A 16,257-nucleotide genomic window follows, 5' to 3' on the forward strand; every position below is an offset into this window, starting at 1 on the left:
ATGAAAATATCTCATAAATACCTTTCTATATGCAGAAAATATATATTAGAGGATATACATTATTTTCAACACATCTGCATTAAATGGTAATAGCTATAACACTCTGTAACAACAGTACTCTCACTTATACTTAAATATCCCCACCAAATGGCTTGTCTTGTTTGACAATTTACCTATAAACCAGACACAACACAATTTCTTAATATGATATTCATTTCATGTGCGGAAGAATACAGCCACAGGATGTTTTTAAGGTTCATATCCAGAACTTGTTTGATTTAGCATTGATTAAGAACTTGTTAATTATTCTTTTTAATCATCTTATCCGTAAAAAACGATATACATGCTATTGGGCAGCAGCTTCATTGCACCTTACTGGTGTCAGTCAGATTGAACACATCCTGATTATTCTTATGCAGATTTTTCTCGAGTTGCACATCATGTATCACCCCCTCACCCCCCACCCCAACAGAAGAGCAGAATGAAAGAGAGGGGCAGATTTGCACCACAAGCACTCATAATAAACAAGAATGTACAATGAATGAAGCCTTTTTGAGACATATGTGACATGGCAGTTTAGCCAGTATTTAAAATGAATAATTTATTGATGAAATCTCAGCAACATATTGCTTCATAGATCAGTGAAATTAAGAGATGCATTTCTCTGCTGGGACCTGATGAAATTTTTATGGTTTTTTTGGATGCCTGTCATCTTAAAGCACAAATTTCAAGGTTAATCTTTCAGATTTGATCCCCTTGAAATGTGCCCAGATTGATCTACTGTGCTGTGGAAACTGTAATTGGGATCAAAGAGCAATAATTGATTCTTACAGTGTGTTCCTCCCCTTGTTGTCAAAGCAGCTGCTCATATACAAAAAAGGGAAAGAAAAATCTGATATATGTCACTAAGATGTGGGCTAACATTCATCACATATTCAGGCATAAATATCTATACTACCCTGAGCAGTAAAAAGCCTTTCGGGTTCACTCCAGCCTGTTTCCTAATGACATGGCAATAGAGCAGTGAAATATGACCATCACTCATAAAAAGCGACATAAATCGTTAGGAAATGATTGAGATATGTTGTGCTACAGCAGGTGCAGTATCTATAGATGGCCAGTAGGGGTAGTGTGTGATTTTAGTTAAAAACGTTGGAGGCATGTGAATTCACCCCTTGCCTGCAATTAAACTGAAGAACGTATAAAGGCGAGCTGAGGGGTTGCGGGGTGTTTAAAACAGCCACTCCCTTATTACATATTGTTTCTAAGAATGTTGCATCCTGGAAAGAATCAGACAGATATAAATGTGCAGTGTTTGCTCTTCACTTGACTGTCTGTCCGGTGCAGTTCAGTGAAGGAGCTGTCCACTGCTGGTGGTGCTGAAACTTTGTTTTTTTGCGCCTCTGACAGACTTAACCAAACAATTAAGAGATATTTCCGTTTTTATTACATCCACGAGAAATATCCTTTAATTGTAAGATTATGCCTATCTAGAAATCTTCTGCCACGAGTTCCTCTTCTTTATAGCTCTGCAAACGCCGTGCATTGCTCACTGATGTGTGTAAGGCTACCCAATAAAAATTACTCCCACCCTTTAGAGTGATTCGTGTCCTAAAAATTCGCTCCAACACTTTGACCTCGGCTTTATATATAAAAAACACACACCCATAGAGTCAATTATGCAGAAGCAATATTCAATTAACCGAACAAGCCAGGCTATAAGAAAGCGTTAGGTTTGTTTTCTGTTTGCTCCTGTGCGGAATGCTCCTCCGTCAACTCCATCCAGCTGTTCTTTGGCTCAGACAGGCGTTGTGGCTTCTGCCACGTCTGTCTCTCATCCATCAGCCCTCGCCGAGGATCATAGTGTGTAAATCCTTTTCTCTGGCACATCAGCTGCGCTCCGTCGTCGCTGAAGTATGGTGAAAATGTGTCCCAGTCGTTCTGGTCTTTCACATTTTCCCCGAAAACGACAACTTCTCCAAAAGTAAACTGTTCACACCGCCGCCAAATATGTACGCTGACTTTTGCGTGTCTGCTTTTGTCGCGTTGTTTTATTTCTTTTCTTTTTTTGTAAGTAAGGCATATCTTGTCAAGGGATTATTTTTTTCTTTGCCTGTTTTAACCTCCAGTCGTGTGTTTAATTATCGCCTCTCCACGCGTCTTTCTCCGGCTAGTCCAACTCATTTCTACCCGGCTTGTCGAAAAAAGCACCCGAGTCGTGAAGTCTCTGCAGTCACGTGATTAAGACAGGACTGAAGAGAGTGATTTTTTCTCTCTCGGAGTGTGTATGTGAGCGTTTCTCCGTGTGTTGTTGGAGGGGTGTCCCTCCTCCGCATATTTTGCTGCTTGCCATGCTTTAGACGCCGGAGCGCAGGGAGAGAGGCGAGAGTGAGAACGCCGGTCTCTCTCACAGGGCTACCTGTCTTTTTAGGCTTACCTCGAGTCCCCGTCGGTTCGCCCTGGTCTTTTTGAGCCCACCTTCCTGCGGTCGGCTTGTTTTTGTTGGTTTAAAAAAGAGCAAGAGAGGAAGAGAGAGAGCGAGAGAGAGAGAGCGAGAGAGAGAGAGAGAGAGAGAGAGAGCGAGAGAGACAGAGAGAAAACTGTGGTCATTTCTGTAGGGTCTACGCGGGTCTGGTCTATCAGGAGGAGGATCGCGGTTCTGTTTGGCTCTGGGTTTTGATCATCTTTCTTTCTTTTTTCTTTTGGGTGCTCCATTTGGACAGTACAGGACAGCCGAGCAGAGCTTGGATGAGCCGCCTCACTAAAATCCCGAGATGGAGTTGCTGCTGATCTGCCTTCCCCTGTGGATATTGCAATGCAATTCGGCCAAAGCGGACTCAATCATACATATCGGTAAGCGTCCGGCAAAAAACAAAAGAAAAAACAAAACATGTTTGGGTTGGTCAAGTGTAAAGGGGTGCGGGAATAAAGGTCAGCCAGCTTATACTGCCGAGATCACAAGATGTTGGTGAGAGGGCGGGATAAATAGAGTGTATTCAGCTTCATCCTGCGTTTAAGAAACACTTTGACTCTCCGGCGAGTTGAAAAGTTGGTGTTTTGTAAATGACCAATCACCCGACCCTCATTGCTTCAACTGTTTTGTTCATATTATTTATTGGTATTTATTCTATTTAGCACAGACATTTCTGTCACTTTTCGACGACAGATTGCTGCATTCATGTTGTCTTCACATCTTAACCACACCACTGCCTGCCTTTGAACCGCAGTCCTGTACAAAAAACCCCCCAAAAAAACCCAAAAACCAAAAAGAAAAAACGATTTACAGTAAGCAGAAAGGCCTGTTTCAGTGAAACTGTGAAATAATAATGATAAAAACACTAATGTGCAATAGACAAACCGCTGAGGCTTTTTTTAGACCAAGCTACCTCTTGTGTGTACCCGACAAGCCTCAACTTTCCCCGGAACGTGACTGCAATGTCAAAAACAAAGATAGAGGGAATGTCAGCGGAGTTTCGTTTTATAGATGCAACACACATAGTGCCTCTTTGTACTCCAACTTCAAACCAGAGCTGCAGAGATGTGGAGATGCTTGAAACTCACCACGGCATCCAAACGATCTGGTGTGTGCCCTTAAACATCGCATTAGGTTTGATTTGACACTTTTGAAACAAATCTGCAACCTCCGTATCAACACGGACTCGGTCATTACCTTCATTTTGCCCCCCTTTTCATCAATGAGAAGCGCTGTAATCTCAGATAAAAACGTCAGTGTCACTGTGAGCAAATCTCGTCTCGGTGCTACGCCGCCACCACCGCTGCTGCTGCTGCTGCTCACTGTTTACTGCAACAGTCTGGCAAGCAGCAGCAGGTGCTCAGTCACTGGCTTAATACAGCAGTGGGACTCCATCCAGATAATATTGGCTGATAGTCCGCATAATGTTAGTGTACCCCAATTATTCTTCTCGTTTCCCTGAAACCCCTTTCCGTGATGTATGTGCTCTCCCAATAGCAGCTGATGCCATTCTGCTAAACAGTGGAGGGGGGGGGCAGTTAAGCTTCAGTATTCCTCCCACACAAGGCCTACTGTGGGTAGGGTGCCGTGGATCTGTTAGGCATGATGGATATTAACTTTCCAAGTTTGACTAAAGCTAGTGCAGTGCGTGTTTCCGATTTTACAGTGGTCTCTGATGAGACCACGTCGCTCTCCGTGGTGCTGAAATCTCACCAGCGAAGACGCTTAGCTTCAGAAAAAAATACGTTTAATGTAAAGATATATAAAAAGAAAAACAGCACTGTTCAGTCCATCACTTTGGCAGACTGTGGGCAATAAAAGCTATGTTGTCCGCATTGGGTCCACAGCAAAAATAAAATTCGTTCATCATTATCTTCCCACATCTAACTTGCGCACACAAGTAATTTACTGTTTTACTCAACAGGTGCCATATTCGAAGAAAACGCTGTAAGAGATGACCAAATTTTCCAACTTGCCATCTCAGACCTGAGTCTGAGCGATGACATTCTGCAGAGCGAGAAAATCACCCACTCTGTGAAACTTATCCAGCCTAACAACCCTTTCCAGGCAGTGCAGGAAGGTAAGCGTTCCTCGACCACCCCCCTCCCGCCCTTGGAATAAATTGCCGCTGCTTTTATTTTTTATTTTAAATCTGATAACTTGGGGCAGCGTGTGGGACGTCAGGAAGGGGGTCATCTTCTCTGCTCAGTAGCTATGATCAAGCAAGAAGTCCGGTGCTTGCTGCGTGGTAATCTTGACTGTCCTGATCTGCTGGAGCCCCAAGAGAATGTTGTTCATTCACACATTGACGCGATGGCTAGTAGAGCGGGCAATGATGATGATTCATGTGCTTCTGTGAGCGAGGGAAATAGCTGTGTGTGCGTGCGCGTAGGCGTGTATGTGTGTTTGTGTGTGCGTCGCCACCTGCAAAGCTCTCTTGCCACTGTACCAAAGCAAGGTGTCTTCTGTGGTTGAAAAGCTAGGTGGAAGCATTGAGTTAAGAGCACAACAGGACAAAATGTTATATGTGTATAAAAATCATGTGAAGACGATCAAATGAAGTTTCCCTACCAATCCAGGAGTTATGTAATGACAAGAGAGTAATATTTCTGGGTTTGCAAGCCTCTTTGAATGTTAAACAATACAGTTTTGTCTACTTCTGTTGGCTTTCCCATACTATAGGTGCCTAGAATGGACACACGTCCACACATCAGACACCAAATTAATAATGAAATAATTTCAGCCAAGGTTATCTCACTCAGATGCTGAACAGACTGCAAAAGGCGATTAAACATTCTTCTGCTGAAATGAATCATTAAGACTTTAATAGGTTCCTGGGGATCTTCAAAAGCTGTTTATGTCCCCTGCACTTAGTTACTAGATCCTACTTTTGTCCCCAGTTGCACAAAGGCCTTGATGACTCATTGCTATTCATAGTGCCCCTGACAGGCAAAAAAATTATATTATGTCTCGCCTTTTGCTATAATTATCCCGTGTCATTTAGCTGAGGCTCTTAACAATGTCACAGATATCTAGTAGTCTACTTTATATTTCCAAAAGCAAACTTTAATCCAGATGAGTCTTAACTCAAGCAGTCTGTCATTTGAGTTCTTTACATATACCAGAAGTATACTGTCATTATCCAGCTGCTGCTGCGGAGATAAGATGAAAAATGTGTTACAGACATATGACACTTGGCTAATTTATCAGTCGTTGTTGCTTGAGATGCAAAAATGTAGTAATTAAACTGACTGGCTAGCAAGTCATTCACCACTTGTACTTCAGTCTAATTAGTGTAGTTAGTCAAAGATGGAACTTTACACCTAAACTTGTTCATGCTTAACTCATACCAATTACCTTAACAATGCTTTCTTTTGACAATGACCTTCACAGTATTTTAACACAACACAATGTCTACATAAACGCTTATAGACACACAAAGTTCTTGATAATCATTTTTCTTCACTGAAAAGCTTTTTATTTCTTATTGAAAATGATTCAGTTTATCACTTCTGAATAAACTGCCTTTCTTTACCCTTGATTGGGTATCATTTAGCACGCTTAATTATTGTTTATGGGCAGGCGCCCGCTAATTAAATATTTAAGTGGTTCATTAGACGGCATTCAGTTTCTGCAGAGAGTTGGGAATAATGTGCAGTCGATGACATGAGGATCAATGTGCGGCCTCAGATTCTTGCACTATACACAAAGTAGGCTGGTGAACACTGAGTGACAACTGGGATAAGTTAACCTTTTGCTTTGCTCTTTTGTTCGCTGCCATCCTGCTGTGAGTGGCAGTCAGGACCTTGCCATAGCATGGTGTAGAGCGAGGAGAGCAGAGGTGGGTATAAAGAGTGAGAGGGACGAAGAGCAAAAAAAACGACTGTGTGTATGTGTGTGTGTGTGTGTGTGTGGGAGGGGGGGAGGGGAGGGGAGGGGAGAAAGAATCATGATCAAGACCTGAATAAACATGAGAGGGCTAAAGAAGAGCAAACGATTTCAGTGAGGTGATGAGGAAAATTTGCCATCTTGAGACAAGTAGTTCTGGTGTCTCGTTTGCCCTTATTTGGCTATCTTTGTCCTTGCTCTGCTAGAACATATATTAATGAGGAAGTCACACAAACGCCATGCAGACAGAAACACTCAACTATTCGGTCCTCCCACGCTTTTATCGTTTAAAGATGACAGCTCAAGGCTGGCTGGATATACTGCCTGACCACACAACTGGCAGATACTGTCCTATTTATAGGCTGGAACAACTGAAATGAATGAACAGAGTGATTTCTACACCGAGAGTGGAAGCTCACAAGCATCAGTGCTCGCCATGAGACCTGTAGGGCTTATCTGCCATCAGCTTTGTGTTAAATAGACACTTAAGATTATAATTATATAAAATTCTCTTCCTAAATTGTGAGAGAATAAGTCATGCTGAGGTGAATTTGTCACAGTGGCTAGAGAATGCATAGTAAAGCAGGACATGGTTTATAGTACAAAATATTACAATGCTGAATTTCTTATGTGTACAGAATTTCTCCTCACATTTGTTATGGAATTATTACAAGTAAATAATTCCATGACAAATGTTAGGAGAAAAGAAATATGATTTTTCACACATCTTAAAATTTGCAACCCAGATTTCCCCTTGTAATTTAAAAATAGAAGCTCATCCTCTGAACATAAGTTTACATGGGAAACAAAGCTTTTATCTTTTTCTGTCTTACTTTTTATTCAGGGGAAGTTAAAGCAAGGGGACAGCAAACTTGCCTCTGCAAATAAGAACCTATGCATATTTCAAGAAAAGCTCTGCCTGTAAGGCGGAGTTCTTTCCTTTTTTTTTAGCCCCATAGTTACTGGGTGAGCATTTAGACGATATGCAAATAATGTAAACATCTCATGAAACGAGAATGCCATGCATCATAACACAACTTTGCTGCAGGTGTGTGGTCAAAATACAGCAAAGTTGCATTAAGATTCTACAGCCATGTTACAGCCCTGAGAGGCTGAACTTGGGCATTGTGGTAATTTGAGATAAGCATGCTAGCATGCAAACAATATTTTGACAACAAACTCAAAGATGTTAACCTGCTGGTGGCCATTGAAGAAAGGTTCATGATAGAGTGTGCAAAGTTTTATCCTTTAGGCTCTAGTTTCATGTTCTGGAACAAATGTAACTATTGCGGCATTATATGATTAGCAAGCATGCCAACAGGACAACAGTGTGGGACTACTGAAACTTTTCAAAACTAATTAGCTAAACATACATTTCAGTTTTTGCATAGCAGGCATTCAAATAGTATTGAATGCCAAAATCACTTTTTTTGAGCTGTTTCACTATTTTGTGAAGTCCCCAGCAGAGATTTCCATTAGAGTTTAAAGGATATGGGACACAGTTAAGGAAAATAGTTCCCTCCTCAGTAATTTGTTGAGTGTTCTGTCCCGCTGAGTCCTCTTCACACACCACACCACTAGTGACCCTCCATTTTCATCTAACACCTGCCAAGGTAACGTCAAGGAGGATTTAATTCTTTGTCCTTTATGTTCCTGTAAGCCAATAGAGTTCAAAGAAGTTTTTTTTTTCTCTTTGTCCTTTCCTCAGTCCATAATGACAAAAGTTGAAATAATGGGTCCTCAGTGTTGCCATTGATAATTCAATATCTTCCCTGCGAGTGTCTATTTATGACAACTCATTACTCGCTGTGTAAATGTGATGTAATGCTGCCCTTTCGCTATTATTGTCCCTGTAAATTTAAAAAGGCTACATAAATCTTGGTAACAGATTTGTTTGTGCTTTTATGTCTTTTTACACAGAGGGACGATGATCAGGCCATTATACCAGCCCCTGTTAATTATCCAACAGTAACTTTAATCTATCATAAGCACTTCAGTGGGCTGTAAAAAGCCGGCAGGTGACTTAATAAACTAATTAATGTTGTGACAGAGGTGTATACATGTTATTTATTCCCTTCAAAATGTAAAGCATCCATGTAGGCCAGGTAGGATTAATCAGCATTTGCAGAGCTGCTTCTGCGGTTGTTGGGTGATACTTGGAAAAATTGTACATTAGCATGAAATATTCATTTGAAAATAAATTGTTCCCAAAAAAGAAAATCCACATTCTGCAACTTAAAGTAATGCGGCAATGAAGTCATAGCAGATCTTTTCCACATATAAGGTTGTATATATTGAATACACAGACTTACCAGAATTCAGTTTGTCACTGGGAGAGGATGCCATCACCAGAAGGGGCTTATCTAATGTTTCCTTTTTATTTGATTGTCACTTTTTGATTTTTTTAATCCATCCACCATATATAGGGCCTCAAAAACACTTCTAAAAATGGTCATATGTACTTCCTGCTTCCTCCTCACAGTCCTGCAGTGCTATATTACAGAGTTTATTGATGTGATCATTTCCCTGCTTGCACATTATTTATCTGTGAAATGTATCATAACATTTAGCTGGCATCCTGTGTGATTTGAGCTTCTGATCGCTCAGCGAAGGCTGATAAGATCCTACACAATTTTTAGAACTGAGGACTGATCATTAAAGAAGATGCAAATAGGGCTCAGATGTGTTGATTTCTATAACAAATGTGCCTATGAAAGTGGAAAGTTTTTTATTTATGGAGAAGTGTGTTCAGTGCTGTAATATTTATAATATGGTCTGCTTGCTCCTTGCTTCACAATCCAGCTCTTTCACAGATATTCCTCGCTCAGCTTGCCTCATTGCAGTTCATTTGACCTCTTCTGAGAGATTTCAAAGGTAAAATATTCCTTCCTTTGTTGCACAGGTCACACTTTAGTAATATTACAGCTATAACTGTTATGTAACGGACAGTGCATTTCTGTATTTTAACACACCTACACTTTTACACGTAAGCCATTCACAACAGCATTGGTGCCATAGGGAACGCTCTTTGGGGCCTGTCGGCTGAAAGGCAAACTAAAGAACATGCATTCCTGAACATTTTCTTTAGAATAGCCAAAGTCAGCATTGTCTGAAGAGAGAAAGGAAGCGAGAGAGCAGAGTACAGAAGGAAAGGGACACAGAGAGGTCAAGACTGTTAAATACTGGGTCTGCTTAGTAGGCCTGCAGGTTTTGTCCTCTGTGCTGTACAGGAACAGCTGGTCAGAACTGCTCTCTTGTGGTAGGTTACTTCTGTGTCACGTAGCCTCAACATTTGCAACAGATGTCTCATTTGCTAGTACACTGACGCTTCTTGAAAGTAGCTCAGAGACATTTATAAGTATCCAATTATATAAAAAAATACTCTAAAGACTTTAAAAGTGGTTTTGACTTTGGTGTCAAAAGACTTGGTCTGCTGATTAACTTCAGGAAAAGCGTCAGTACGCTCAAATGCCACATCTGATCTGTATTCAAAGAAATCATCTGTAGCACTGCTGTCACCATGACCAGGGATTTTAGTAATATTTTAATTTGGGTAAACAGGGTTGGAAAGTGTGGAAACAAGTTTTTTTTTTTTACAAACTCTTACAAGTAAATACACTGAGAAAGAGAGTGGGAGCATTGCATTGCCGATTTTTATTGTTGGCTTTTAGGGAAATTGTGAAGTTTAGTCTGTGTCAGAACTACAATATTGCTCTAATTAGAGAGAGTGGCATGCATTCATGTTGGGCCTTTGTTCATTTGTGTATTCATCACACTCCCTATGTTGCCACACTGGCAGACAGCTGAGGGCTGACTTCAAAGTATTCTCATCGCTTTTCATACTGGCATGTTTGACTGAGGATGTTCTGGGGGGTTCATTGTGTAAAAGCCTGACTGATGGCTTGGGTCGTATGATGGCTGTTTGTACCTGAAGGCCGTATGAAGGAAATGCCCACTTAAAAAAAGGATTCATTTTTTAACTGCACAAAGTACATACAAATCTTGATAGACGTTTGACAGATTATTCCTCCGGTGATCTAGCATGTGTACTAAATTTGGCATCAGAGGATATTATTTTGGTCATTTTGCCCTGTCAGGCAGTGACAGGCGAAATTTACCCTGCTGGTTCCTGTGATTGTTATTTAAAAGACATTTAACACCTGCATTGATTTTTCCAATATGACAAGAGCATCTGATCTATGAGGGCTGGTTAAAATCTGCATCTATCAGAACACAACTGAGCACATGCCACGCATAACCCAACAAGCTGCCTGTAATAACTTGCTCATGAACATGCAACATATGTTTTCCCCACCACCGGTTTCTCAGTCCCGTGTCTTATTCATGTCCCTGCCTTCTTTGGCATGACAGATTTATAACGAGCTGTAGAGAACACTGTGACAGATGTTAGTGCTTTGCTACGACCCCAAACAGCCCCCAACCACCGCTGGGGATTGGCCATCAATACTGCTCTACCTGTTAGAGCAAGAGAGACCGAATGAGACTCATACACAGAGAAATGGGGGGAGGGGGTGGCCCAGAGGAGATGTCCTGTTCAATCAGACTGATGTTGATGAGGCCTTTGGCCTCCGTCCGTTGTAATACATCGGAGTCCCACATGTTACTAACATCATTTCTCTTTTGTACACACACCGTTATGCTTCGATATTATTGAGCTGCCTAAAGTGTGCTGAGATGGCAGAGATGAGGTGGTGGGGGAGGAAGAGTGGGTGTATAAATGCCGGTAGAGGATTTGTTTGTTTGTGCATGCTGGTATGAATATATGTGTGGTAATATGCTGTAATATTTGAGAGTTTGTGTTGGGTTTTTAGATGCAGGTTTGCGGATGTGTTTGGAAAGTGATTTTGTGGTTTTGTGAGAGGCAGTGTTGGTCATGAAAGCAGTTTGGTGATGGGAGCTTTCAGCTACCCCTTTCACTCACTTGTGATGCTGACTAGCTCTGAGGGAAGTGTGTATAATTTACTACCCACCACCTGCACCATTGGCTGCAAGAAGACTTCATTCCAGGACAGAAGACAAAGAGCAGAAAATCAGCCTCAGAGTAAATCCTATTAGAGCCTAAACAGAAGTCATCCACAGAAATGGTGTGCGGCTATCTCTGACGTCACACTCATTGCAGACAGAGGGAGGAAAGCGATGGGGTTTGGTTGTGGGTGGAATTGGACTGGAAGTCTTGGTGAATATAGGGATGAAGTAGAGTGAAATAGTGAGCAAGTGTGACAGTGAGGGTGAAAGCAGGGTGATGGAGATGGCTGAAGGCAGTGGGAAAATGCAGGGGAAAAAAGGAGCAGAGCATGTAAAATCTTGGAGTGTATGGAAGACAAGAGGGGCAGAATCATTTGAAACTGCGGACTCAGCTCACTAGCCTTATTGATGAAAAGATGCTAAAATGTATTTGGGAGCCATTGTTTGCATTAGTGCCCACAGACATGACTACCAAGTGGGACCATCTGTCAAAAGAATCCCTTCTCAGTCTTCTCTGACTCTCCGTCTCTCTCACATTGCCATGGGTCCTCTACCATGGCCAGGCAACATGGATTTTATCCAAAGATGAAGCTAAGCTAGTGTGTAAGCTCTCTATGAGTGAAATCAAAACCCAGCTTAAACCTCAAGAGTAAAAAGAGTGTAAAGGGCGAAACATGCAGACACCACTGAAAAGTGGGTCAAATGTGCATCCCGGTATGAATATACATCACTTTGGCTGAGAATTATATTCTACAGTGAATCATCACAAGCTTTTGCATAATTACTCTCCTTTTTTTGAACTCACTATGATGCTGTCTTGATTCTGTACTTACCCAATGGCTTTTTCCTTTTAGCAGTATTTGATCTAATACATCACAGTGGAGAGCAAACTCCACTGTGCAAGCTGTTAATGTATGAATACACTGGCTTATACATGTTGCTAGTATATATTTGTAATATATCTATATCATGGCTAAAGCACTTCTGGATGGATGCAACCTGCATTTCGTTGCCTTGTACCTGTGACATGTGCTGTGACAATAAAGTTGAATTCTATTCTATTCTATTATTGGAATGGAGAGACACAAAAACACAACAAAGCACTTAAGTTCTAGTTTTCTTACTTATACATTGTCTCAGCTGATAATTAGAGTTAATTAGCAGATATTGTAAAATAATGTCCTATTTTAACCAAGTAAGTTAACAGTTAGCAGTACAACATGTTATCTAATCCGTGGCATTATCACATCCAGACAAATTATTCAGGGAACACTCGTGGGATGTGTAGGCCTAATTCCTGTTTTACTACCCTATTCATCAGCAAACCCAGCGTCAGTTTTCCGTAGGTGTAATCACAGCAAGATGTCACTGTTAGGTTTTAATCATTGCTTGAACACGCTTGTAAAATCTTGTAGCACCGCGTTTATTGTATCCCTTGTTTTTTCTTTAATTATATCAGTGTAAAGCACATCTAAGTAGAAGGCCTCCTTCCAAAGAAACACCCACGCCACACCAACATGACCCACTCATCATATATAAAAGCAGGAATAAGGAGGTTGTCGTTGTTTGTTGGTATTCATAAAGCACCCTTGCTGAAATAGCAAACAAATGATAATGTCTCTCCAACAGATGTCTTGGCGCCACTTCATAGTTATGTTTTTCACATATGTGCAAATATATGGGAATGACATAATTCCATGCACTCAGTAAAATATAAAAAAGCTCTCTGAACACAATCATGTGTTTTATTTGATCCTTCTATCTGAAATGAAAAATAATAAATACTGTAAATGTATTGGAGACCTCTGATAGGCTGAAACTGAATGATAAAAAAAAATCACCAATGGGAGTGAGCTTTGTAAAAAAAAAAGAAAAGAAAGGAGTTTGTGTTCTTAACCAATTTGCCTTATTTATTATATAATAAGAGCACACATACTTCAGGCCACATTTAAAGGTGACAGCACCAGTACAACTTCACTGTGTACTTATTCAGAGTTTAGTTAATCTCAAAGTGTTAACTGAAGGTCTTAATATGTTTCCTGCAGAACGACAGTGTCAGTGTAAAATATGGTGTGATCAGTGTGTATACTGTTGTAATCGTTTACAGTAGAAAATTAAAGTATTCCCATACAATATAGCAATTTGTATTTTATGTATTTTCCTGCAAATTCTTAAGCAGGTATGTGTCTCGTTGAAGAGATATTACCAGTATCTGCTTTTGTCTCTCTTAAAGGATAAGCAAGTTCTTCAAGAAGTAGTATTACAGGATAATTTCTCCTTTTCTTTTCTTCTTACTTTTTCACTTACTGGGGCCACTTTTGCTACTGAACCAGATTATTGATTGGTACCTCATTTTGTGGAAAGTAAAGTGTTCTCACAAAGCTATCATCTTCTTACAACATCTCGTTTTTTTTTTTTTTTTTCAAAGATTGAACTGGAGGTCACGGGATAGAAGAGTTTTCAAGCATTCAAAAGGTTTCTGACTTTTTATTTCACCTGCATGATGGTTTCAAAGGTTAATGAGGATCACTGTACTGAGAGAAATTTGGTGGAGAGAGCAGTGTTAATATGCTGTTTGTGTCTTCAAGCCTTCTCAAACCCAAGGCGATGTGAATGATTCATTCTCCCACTTGATCGAGACAGAGAAGGTTCATCATCTCGCGTTATCGTGTCAGTCTGAGACACACAGTCATTATGTTGCTAAAGGATTTTCTAACTACAGTTTTTCCACTGTCACGTCAATCACAAGGATAAAAGCACATTTAAACTGTGTAAATAATTATACTGTGTCTGATATAGCATTTATTGCGTACATAATTGTGTTTTTGAGTATCTTTTGCCTGTCACACAGACTTTTGTATCTTGAAATATTTGTTTTTGTGTTTTCTTTTGCGGCTTTAAACTACTACACCACAGCTCTGCTCCTGGTTGAACTCCAGACAGTCTTCAGCTTTGTCCCGTGCAGTGTTGAAAAAGTAATCAGTAACTAATTACTGATTACTTCCTGAAAAAAGTAATCCTGTTACTTTACTGATTACTTATTTTCAAAAGTAATTAGTTACTTAGTTACTTTTTAAAACATGATTTATCCCCTAAATACGTAATAAAGCAATAGATCTTTCAGCCCAATTCTACTTTTTTCTGCATAATCCATCATATAAAATGTAATCAAATGAAAAAGTCTCTTTTTAAAACTTGTTTTATTAGTTTTAAGCTTTTGCATCAAGCAAACATTAAATTATATGCAACATTCTCTGATAGGAAGAAATTTGTTTAACATTTAAACCTAAACCTTTCTGCATATTCCAGCTTATAAAATAAAATAGTTTTTTGTGTTTACACTCACTCTTTCAAATAGATGCACGTAAAACACAGCAGAAAATAAATAAAATCAAAGACTCAGCGGTCCCGTTGCTCTATTTTCGCCTGTATATCAGGAGTGGGGCAGACGGAGGTTTACCCTGGTGCAGGTGTGCCGCAGCGGTCAGTGGAAGGATCCGGCAGTTTCTCTGTGAATTTCACATTCCAGTGGCAGCGTATTTGGTGCTTGCTCGGACGTTTAGGGCTTTTTTCGCTGTAAAAAGACGTTTTCTTCCCACGCAGTGAGCAGCGCATGCTAATGTTTTTGTCACTTTTTACCGAATCAAACTCAAAGTAAGGTCAGTACTTCCACGCTTTAAACGCTGCATACTCTCTCCTGCACTCGTTATATTATCCATTTTTGATCTGCACACAGCTGTCTCATTGTCATGAGACACTCTTGCAAAAAAATCACGGTTTTAGTAACGCAGTAACGAATCTTACGGGAAAGTAACAGTAATCTAATTACCTTTTTGCAATAGTAATCCCTTACTTTACTCGTTACTCAAAAAAAGTAATCGGATTACAGTAACGCGCTACTACCCATCTCTGGACCTGTGCTCGAATAGACACAGGCCCCAAAGGTTAGGAATTTTATGTAGACATACAGAGTTGTGGTGCAACTGAAATACTTTATCTGCCCTTTCCTCTTCAGTTTGAATGATTTTAGGGAACAACATGAGTTTTATGTCCACAAACTAAATGTGTAACACAATCTAAGGATGGAGAGTCCATAAAGGAAGGTAGCTTTATATTTAACTGGTGATATCTTACAGCTTTAAGGAAGCTGTGCATCTATACACATATTTAATCTTAAATTTAAAAAAAATTCATAATTATGGTTTATCGTGATATTCGATCTTTATGGTACTCATAGGATGAATCGCTATGCCTTGCCTTTGGATTCTTTGAGATAAGAAAGCAGTTTTTTTGTGTGTTTGTACACTCATTTATCAATAAATTGCAAGCCTTCTTGGCAAGATTTTAGCTCTTTTAAGCACCTTATAAAACCCTTTATTCTTCTATATATTTTAAAATCACACCACCAGTGGGCCAACTACTTTTTAAAAATTTTGTCCTGAAACTCTTGTAAATAATTGACGGCATGGCTTAAATTGCCTCTATGACGCCACTTGACTGGGCTCACAGTTAAAGACTGTCAATCCTATTATATGAATGCGACTTGGATGTTCCAGCTGATCGAGTTTACAGTTGGCAGATAAAGTCATACACTGTGTAGTGGGATTATAGACTTAATTCTTTAGAACCAGTCACTCCCATCTTTTTCAATTACATTTTTTAAAGTTTTTTTTTTAATGATTGATTTGGGACTGTGATGATACGCTCACTGTTGACTTCAACAAGATGCTAAATAAATAGAAGAAGAAAAAGAAAAAGTTTGAAAAGGTTTGTGGCATAAAAGTTTACTGCCGATCTTTCTCTTCATGTAACGTAATGTAAATATAGTAAATAACTGAGGTCTTTAATTACTTCAACTGCAGCAGGTTTTATCTTGCAAATGTATTTGCTGGAAGTAGTCTCTCATTTCT

At 39.9% G+C, this 16,257-nt stretch overlaps 1 protein-coding gene across 2 annotated transcripts in view; it reads left to right on the forward strand.

Annotated features, from left to right (window-relative positions):
* Positions 1-2,076: 2,076 nt before the first annotated feature.
* grid1a (glutamate receptor, ionotropic, delta 1a) overlaps positions 2,077-16,257 on the forward strand; it is a 290,281-nt gene continuing 276,100 nt past the window's right edge. For both annotated transcript variants that reach the window (XM_085296490.1, XM_085296491.1), the window contains exons 1-2: positions 2,077-2,853; positions 4,398-4,553. In XM_085296490.1, the coding sequence (XP_085152616.1) occupies positions 2,775-2,853; positions 4,398-4,553 (235 nt within the window). In that variant the 5' untranslated portion in view covers positions 2,077-2,774. The remainder of the gene's footprint in view (positions 2,854-4,397; positions 4,554-16,257) is intronic.

This window comes from Mchenga conophoros, linkage group LG13 (genome assembly GCF_057382185.1).
Source record: "Mchenga conophoros isolate Kocher_MC1m ecotype Shallow Benthic linkage group LG13, M_conophoros_male_GT1.1, whole genome shotgun sequence".
Lineage (NCBI taxonomy): Eukaryota > Metazoa > Chordata > Actinopteri > Cichliformes > Cichlidae > Mchenga > Mchenga conophoros.